Below are 9,520 nucleotides of genomic sequence, written 5' to 3' on the forward strand. Positions count from 1 at the left end.
TTTGGTTAAGTGCCACTCTAGTTGTGCCTTGATTACTGAGGCAGAACTACGGCTCTGCCGGAGCAAAGCGGCACGTGTAATAGGTTTCTTTTGTACTTGCGTGTATGGTGACATTTTTAAAGGTAATCAGCAGTCTGTCTTTTCCCAAATGTGGCTTTTAAATAGTGCCGTCACAGCTTGAAATAAGTAGAAAATATAGTTGGAGGATGTTGATGGTCCTGTGTGGGGGTTGACAATATGCAAATAGAAGTGCAGTGTTTGCCAGGGGTTGAGGTGAGGGAGGGGGGGAAATGAGGATGGCGGGATGGATGGGCGGGGGGGGAGGAGGGGGGGTGGCTGCGTTGTGGACGCACGGGGGGGGAGCACCCATTGAAGCCTCCCTCCAATATAATGGCAGAGGGAACACTGGAAGTGGGATGGAATGAATCCTGATTTGGGCGCCACATGTCACAGATTCATGGTAGGATTCATACCAGAGTTTAGCAGTCAGCACATTTTTGTAAAGAAAATATGCATTAGGATGCCTTGTTTTCACATAAAACATAACACATAGTGGTGCAAGTGTGAAAAATATCCCAAATCCTCTTGCTGAGGACTGAGGTAGTCTTTTGCCCACTGGCAAGGTATGTTAAGTATTGCCATTATAGGAATAAGGAACACTAGGTTCCAACAACAACAACAGAAGGGGTTTCAATGTCACCTTCTCATTTTTAGTTCCTGAAGGCTTCAGGACAGAGAAAATAAATTGTGTGCGTGTGTGATATAGTTTAAAGTGCATGGGTTTGCAGATGGCTCCTGCCGCATTTATGTGCTAATCTCTTAATGTCACCTCCGTCAGTCGTGTTGGTGTGTGTTGCATCTCTGTTTCTGTGTAGACTCAAGCTATCCCCCCCCCCCTCCTTCAAAACATTTGATTTGACATTTTCCATTTTAGCCACTTTTAACTTAACAACGTTATTGTAAGGACCCTTCTATGTCTAAATGTTTTGCCTGCCGCATTTTGAGGGCCCCACGGACAACAATCAGTCCCAAAAAAACGGCCATGAAACCCAAATGAATGTCTTTAGCAACGGCCAAATATTTTACCCTGTTATTTCACTGTCTTCCTGCCACACAAGTCGCAGCATCAAATAATTGTCCTCATTCAAACCTGTTGGCTTTGTCAGGGTGGAGAAATCAATTTGAAAGAGGAATTCTGTCATTTTTAGTGAGAAAAAAAGTATTAAAAAAAGGTGGGCTGAAAGTCGAGGAGAAGGTGCCTGTCAATGAGGAAACGGGTGAGGATTAATTCAAGAGAGGAAAAGTAGGGGAGATAGAGGCTCAAGAGGCCTGTCAGAGAAGAAGGGTTAATAGAAAACTGTAAAAGAGAGATACAGTAGGAATGAGCAGATGATGGAAGGAATAGAAGAGGTGAATAATGAGGAGAAGACAGGTTTTGTCAGAGGATGGGATGAGGGGATGACAAAGTATGGAAAGAAGAAGAGAGAACAGGGGAGAATCTGTCAATCATCACTGTGACATAGAAAGAAGAGACAGAATATTTAAAAAAGAAAAGGTGTCTACGTGGTCAATCTGCAGATGCAGGTGGTGAGCCCGATTGTAATTATTGGCCTTTCTGCTGAATCTGATCTGATAACTGAGTGACTCCACTCAGCAGTAATCTGGTCCTGCACACACACACACACACAGACCCACACTGTTCTGTACATTAAAATATCCCTGTTATTAATAACTGCATTGGACAATACTTGCATGCACTAATTATGGCTTGGGATGTATGTATTTTTGCACTGTTCTCCATAAAGAAACTACTGTATTATTAATGAAACAACCTACCTGGTGCTTTAATGCCTCCCCACCAGGGAAAGCAGCAACCATAGGCTATGTTTTGCAAATGCAGTATATTAACAATGTCTGGAGGATTTTTTTTAAACCTCTCTCAAACACCCTTTGAGACTTAAAAGATGAACTAATTAGCACTTCAGGCGTAGCGATCAATGAAATAGGACATCACTTTTGGAGCAATAATCCATCAAAAATCCTTCTCTAGGCACAGATGTTTTACATTTTGCCCCATACTTCCGACTGCTGCTGCTGACAAGGCCGGTCTTCTACGACTCTTTTCCTAATGATTCATCCATTGACTATCCTACAGAAATCTAATTTCATTCTAGAAAAGATTAGAAGAAAACGTATTCAAGGATTTTGAGGGCCAGACTGCAACGAACAACGTGTTGATGCTCCAGACCCCAACGTTACGGTCGTCTCTGTCTTCCCCGATTTCACGGCAAAGGCCACTCCCGCCCGAAGGCCTCATTGCCTGAAAAAAAAGAAACTAAATATTTTATTCAGGGAATTTATCTGCCCCTGTTTTGTCACAGTTTGTGAGGATTCTTGTGGCGCTTGTTTCCAGGGGCGGATCATCTTCTTCATGTTTACCCCATCAGTGCAAACCCAGTGTTTCTCAATGGTCATGTGACATATATGTTTGCCTTGTGGACGCAGATCTGAAACGCTGCTGAAACGCCTGTGTGGATGGAGATCGGAGTAGTGTGGCTGTAATAATCCGCTCTGCCAGAAAAAACTGTGTGATGTAACCATTTCTGAAGTAGTTAAGCAACACTTTCTTTATTAGATACTTTGATATCAATGTTTTCCTAATTAAGAAAAACCGACAGCATTATATTAGCGATAAACGAATGACGGCTGGTTAAACCAGCTGTCGGACAAAGATTTTTCAGCCCATATTGCAATATTTGGGTGTCCAGAGGACTGCATGATGGTGAAGAAATGAGATATTCTAGCTATCGCGTCCTTATTTGTTTACTCTGCAAACTCTGTCCCCTGACTAACTGATTTTAAATTAGTTATTTTCTTATACCGCACTTTGTTCTCTATCTATATTTATATATTTCCTAGGATCAACTAATGAGATTGTGATGGTCAAGACTTAAGGTCACAGTGACTTCATAAAACACGTTTTTTCCTAATTATAACAACTTCCCACATGATAAAATGATGAAGTCATGCAAAGATGAAAACTGCAACTTGAAAAGTAGGGCAGTAATTCTAGTTCATTCTTATTGAATGTTTTTCATTTAATTTCATTGCAGTTCTTTGGCCACACATTTGAAAAGATCACATTGGCATATGCCTGTGTTGTGTTATAAAATACATATTGCCCTCACAAATACACTCACACATGCTGATTCACATATTTATGTCTCTCTCTCGCTCTCTCTCTCTCCCTTCTTCCATCCCTCCTCTCCATCACATCCATCATCTCCATGGCGACTACCCTGTGAACGCACAGAGTACATAAAGATTAGCTGTTCTCTCTCCTGCCTCTCCCCTCCTCCTTCCAGCAGTCCTCTTTCTATCTCTATTTCCTTCTAATTTACAACACCATCAGCATCCAGCTGAACTGCTCATCCAGGCTCCTACAATCCACTGATCTTCATCACTGAAACACGTAAATGGCCCAACAGGTGTGGACTGAGGTGTTGTTCCCTAAATGGAATCTTTACTATCATATTCTTCGATATCTTACTTGCTCAATCTCACTGACATTTAGTCATTTGATCTTCAGTTTATGTTTACCTACGTGAATGGAACGGCTCCCTTATGGGTGTAAATAGGAATACTATTTTTCATTCATATTTTATATCTATATGTAGTAGTCGTGCAAGAGAGAATCAGGTCAAGGACGTGACACCTATCATACCATACCATTCAATAATTCTCAAGACATTTCCGTCTGGTCCAAAGTGGTGGACAGACATAAATAGAATAAAAATATCCAAAAAATATCACAGTTGGATACATTTACATTCTACTTCTACTTGTTTAAACCTTTTAGGAAAAATCTAAATTTTCCGACCACCTTTAAAAAAAACCCTGTGACTTGATCAAATTACATCGGTGAATTTGACTTGGTATATTATATCAATACTGTAGCTTTAGTATTTGATGGCAGAGATTTACAGACAGACTGAGCAGCTGATGGCTTCTCTGCAGCTACTTAACCGGCTGAACTAATTCATATGGACTGCAGGTTAAACAGTCTGTCCGCAGAGAAAAGAGACCCATTGGCAAAATGTGCAATCTCTGAACCCACCAGCTATCAATCACTGGTTTCAGATTAGCTCATTAACTGACTCATTTGGAAACCAATCGGAACCTTCATGTCGTCTCTGAAATACAACTCCAGGCTCACATTTCAAGTTGTTAATTGAACTGTCAACAATTAGCAGTGGAAGTAAAAGGAAGTCTAGCCACGGATATCTTCTGGCTACAATGGAATGCCAATAATATAACCCCTCGCCCCAAAAGGCTTTGCTGTCATATCAATACTCGATGAGTCACAAAGTTGGTGCTCCCAACTAAACAAGCGATAAGATAGACCGACCAATACAGACAGAGTGAATCATCCGTTACGACGGATCTGTGAATGGAACTAACTAGCAAACGGACTGATTGAAAGGCTCGCTCAAAGGACTGACTGATTGACTGATTGACTGTCTCACTGACCGTGTAATCAGTGAAAGTTGTGTCTTTATTAAACGGCCACCGCCATTCTGGGACTGTGAGGCATGCCTGCCTGGCAACCGTCTCTGTCCTTCCAGAGAGGACGGAGAGAACTGAGTGCTGTTAGCGCCGAGCAGAGAAGACAGTTATAGATTTTCTACTGGTCTATTATTTTTGTTTTTCTCTGAGAAAAGGCAAGTGTTATTGTGTGTGTATGTGAGTGACCGTCTCCTTACATTGGATGCAGATGTGTTGACCTGTGTAGCTGCTGTCAATGTTGCTCATTACCCCAGGACTGGGGGAGTGAGAACACACCCAACGGGGCTATACAGTTGCTATACGGTGTGAACACGGCGCCCCATCTACTCCTCACACTGCTCCCTAATTGGATGGGAGATGGCAGGTGGACGAAAACACGTGTTAGTGTGTCTATATGTTGTGTATAAGGGTTCTTTGTGTGCATTAAAGCAAACATCCACAGACCCTTTCCTAGCTCAGCCATAGTCAGACATAATGAAGTGAAATCGTGGGTTTGACTTTTTGGACCAACGTAGTGTAACGATTGGTTCCAAATTATGTATTTGAAATTATTCTTGGAGCGTACTAAGTCCCTGATAGCAAAACAAAAGGTGCAATGTTAACGTTACATTCACATCAATGGCAAGTGATGGTGTCAACTCCCCGTTTTCCCATCCGAGACATTGTTGCTTGCACAGATTGGGTCTCTCGGATTACTCCTCTACCCTCTTTATCATTTATTTGCAATATTATTGTTAAAATTGGAAGATGTAGCGTTGACCAATGAAATGATCCATGCCTTGCTGTGTGTGCTTTCGTTAAACATCTAGAAACAATTGGCTACAATATCCGTCTTGCTTTAAGGCATACAGCAACAAGCTGTATCGATGTTTTTCAATTTTCATTTTCATCCCCATAAAATGACAGGACACGTTCACATCATTCCCCTATTGGGTGGTGTACACCCTCACAACTGATATCCTCATATGATTCCATTGGGGCGTTGAAAGGTCAGCCCCATATTCACTATGGCATTGTGGGATATCTCCTTTCAGGTCCCACCACAGTTCCATCACTCAGGGAAGGTAACTTGTAGGTGTCTGCACCTGTAGTAAAGCCTCAGAGCACAAACTAGGAAACCGAACCGACCGGCGCCAAAGCACGCGTGGTTTCATTGGTCAACACGGCGCCTGGCACTCCATTGGCTGGGGAATCTTGACTGGGTTATTGCAGAGAGGAGCGGAGGGGTAATCTGGCAACAGATGTTTTACAAGTGCACAGAAGCCGTCTGAGTACCAGGAGAAGGACATCTATGCAAGCAGCAATGTAACTGCAATATCAATGTATCACCCGACAGCAAGGGCTCTGTGAGTGTGACTGCGGGGTTTACATTGCATTACAGAATGTTAATGTGGAATCAATAACTCATGTTCTCAAATTGAAAGACCACGCTCTTGAATAAGAGGAAAAGCTTTATACAAAATCTGCTGCTAAACAAAAGATATTATTGAACCGCCAGTCAGCAGCATCTAGCTCACATACTGGAAATGAGGTGACAATAAAATGAAAGTAGCTCTCAGTATAGCAGCAGCACAAACTGCATCAGGGAATGACCACACATGTGATTCAGCACGTATTTAAAATGATATCAATAGTAGCTGAACATTATACCTTGACGGTGTTAGGATTTATGGCCAGACTGGGCTGGATTGGACCGCATTAGCTTTAGTTTGGTGTTCCTAATAAACAGACGCTGTGTGCATCTCTGAAGTTAAGCACAGACCTTGAGCCTGAATATTTGGCTGCCCTCCCAACCCGAGTGCATGAAAAGCTTCTCCTGTCTTTAAATGATCTAAGTGTGCATGGCGGCGTTCCAGAGCAGCAAATTGAACTGTGTGTACTGTCGGAGGTGCCAGGGGTCAGTCTGAAATCCAGGAACTGCTTCATACACAATGCATGATGCATAATGCCCCCTCACACTGTTTCATACCAGCGTGGCAATACACGCATACCGCCACCACACAATCGCACGTGTCTCCACCTGCACACCTGTTAATGCGTGCATAAACTACCAACACAGTCAGAGCCACTTTGATGCACGCATGCAGAGACACTCTGTTCCCCTTTGGCTTCCCCGGACGTGAGTGGAACCGTGAAGCTAAATCCCCTTGTTACATTTGCCGCTCATCTCCAATTCAATGGCGCAGGGTGCGATGCCCTCGGATGCACTTGGCTAGTGAACAGCTAACCCGTCCGCCTGCATTTCTGCCTGCCAGCCGCGCAGTGAGGTAGTTAGCATGCCGGCTAGCCCACCCAGCAGCCACAGGCTAATGCGTCAGTAACCCCGGGTTGCCTCAGTGTCTCTCTCTGTGACTTTGTGTTCGGACGCGTATTGGTGCCAGAGGTGTTCAGTTGTACTCGTAGACCGGCTTTCAATCAGGGGTTCAACCTCGTACACTACTATCAGCACGCAGTTCAAAGCCCATTCACATCCGGTTCTTTCCAGTAGCGCTTAACACACTCCTTTTATTTTGCCACCTCCAGCGCCGCTTTAGAATCTACAGCACTGTGTTTTTGTAATGTAGTTTGTTATTTCCCAACCAGTTGTAACTTTATTTAACCATGGGACACCCTCCCCTCTCTTTATTTTTCTTTCGGGTCCTTTCCATGATGTCGTCTGCACCTTATGATAACAATTTGAGCCAGTCAGAGGCGATAACAAATACTTTAAGTGTACAATAACTGTGTGGAACTGTCCTGCGTTGTTACATCACAGGACGGTTCAGCAGCTGCCATCTGCAGCAAAAAAAACGTTGAGGCACTAATACCAAATAAATCTTTACTAATTAACCACTTTAGACTTTCCCTGCAGCTACTGTGAGTCACATGTTTAGAACTTACATGTGCCGCTACAGGGCAGGATCATGCTACAACTCCTGGAAACGCACACATTGAGTATGTTTCTATCTCTTGTTCTCAAGTTGACTAGTTTTGTTGGCTTCAGGATGTTTTAGATTTTTTATAAAAAGACACTTTAATTTAACCTCGAATGTAATGGGATTAAATGGCACCTAGCTAGTGGTGTTCAACGTGCCTCACCAGAAATACTCACACAAACACAATAAAGTAACAGACCTTGTATGGCGATGTCTCATATAGGAGCTGCTTGGATAGAGGACAGAGGTGATACTTACATTTACTCAACTACATCTGTCATGTTGTTTGACTCTGGCTGCTGTGTTTTTGTGTGAATGATCGGATTTCCCATGATGTATACTGACTTTTCCGAGCTTCGCCTTGGATCCCAGTAATGAAATAATTTGACATTACACCTCTTGTTTCCATCCCCCCCATTTCTTTTTTTCCAGAGCTTACTGACGAATCACGGCTGAGAATCCCAAAGGAAGCAGAACGAGGAGAAGTCCAGAATGAGAGAGCATCAAATATTCCCATTTCTCGCTTCCCTCTGTCGTTTCTTCTCCCGAGCCAACCATTTATTTATTCACCATTCACCACCACGTCCTCTTTCCCACTCCCCGTGCTTCCTGGTTTTTGAGTGTATTATCTCGACATGCCACTCCACAGTGTATGATGTGTTGATTCATTGTCATGTTGCGTCGGCACACCCCTGCCAAAGCTGAAATAAATCCCAGTGGTCTGGTGGTCATGAGACTGTAGGTTGGCCGTTTTGTGTGTGTGTGTGTGTGTGTGTGTATTGTCATGGCACGGTCATCATGCTTCCGCTGCAAAAAATGGGGTTGTGTGCATACAGACAATGCTGTGTGGTTTCCTTAAGAAATCAAAGGTAATGAGGGATAAATAAAATGGAGGACAGATGACTGATCAAATGTCTATGAATTAATATGTATGCATGTACGTGTGTATTTTTTTCATTCGTTCTCATTACGGTGAAAACGTACATACGTGTACAAAAGGTGCCTGTGTGAGTGCATGCACACGAGCTACACACTGGACAGGCCACATGTTGTCCCTGCTAGCTGTGTTTCCATGGTGACTGCAGGGGGTTGGTGCTAGCAGCAAGGTGTGGAGGAACCTTCCAGATAACCCTGAAGGTCAGCTCACGGAGCTTCAGCTCACGGCACTAAGATGTACTCACACACTTAACCCTCTTCGTGTGTGTGTGCGTGTGTGTTTCATGCGTGTTTGTCCGTGTGTGTGTGTGTGTGTTTCATGCGTGTTTGTCCATATGTGTGTGCCTGTATGTCTGAAAGCGAGTGCCTCGGTTAAGATGCATTTCCACTTATATATGGACATGGTTGGCCACCCTCAGATTGACAGAGGCTTGTTATCGCACACACAAACACACATATTGGACACATACACACTGTCGCACAGCCAACGCAGAGAGAATATTAATGGAATTTCAATATGTCCTCATAGTTGTTCCTGGATGAAAGTAAACATTCACACACAAGTGGTCGTCACTGTGAATGAAGGAGAGTGTGTTTGTTAATGATAGCAGCAAGGAGTGATCTATCGATCTCAGTTTGACTCCCACTTGCCGTTATGGCATCAATCACCTCATTACATCGCACATTTACAGCGTCATTGACCAATCCATACAATATATGCTCTATTATAGAAACCTAGTAAAGTGAAAAACTGAGGCCAATGAAATGGATTTAGCAGTGTGTGCCGGTGTGTGTCTATCATTTCTGTCAGTTCATTTTTGTGTGTGAGCCGGCGAACACCTCCAACCGCAAACTCCACTTCCTCACCAGGGATTAGGCAGCTCTAACCCAACAGACATGATGCACATATAATAAAGCCGGCACCATATTAGAGGTTTCAGTCAGTGACTCTCATATCCCTCCTCTCTCCCTGACATTTCTTTACAAATACCAGCCTCTATTCACTCTGTTATTGCCTTCTCCCATTCAGCAATTCTCTGATTAAACAAGCTCCTGAAAAGCCCAGCTACTGCTATCTGCCATTTGGCTTTTATTAGAAACCC

The 9,520-nt window shown here is 43.3% G+C and overlaps 1 protein-coding gene across 3 annotated transcripts in view; it reads left to right on the top strand.

The window, feature by feature from the left end:
* LOC119229762 (MICOS complex subunit mic25a-like) overlaps positions 1–8,222 on the top strand; it is a 42,097-nt gene extending 33,875 nt beyond the window's left edge. For all 3 annotated transcript variants that reach the window (XM_037490449.2, XM_062563872.1, XM_037490450.2), the window contains one exon: positions 7,914–8,222. In XM_037490449.2, the coding sequence (XP_037346346.1) occupies positions 7,914–7,937 (24 nt within the window). In that variant the 3' untranslated portion in view covers positions 7,938–8,222. The remainder of the gene's footprint in view (positions 1–7,913) is intronic.
* The last annotated feature ends 1,298 nt before the right edge of the window (positions 8,223–9,520 follow it).

This window comes from Pungitius pungitius, chromosome 8 (genome assembly GCF_949316345.1).
Source record: "Pungitius pungitius chromosome 8, fPunPun2.1, whole genome shotgun sequence".
Classification (NCBI taxonomy): domain Eukaryota; kingdom Metazoa; phylum Chordata; class Actinopteri; order Perciformes; family Gasterosteidae; genus Pungitius; species Pungitius pungitius.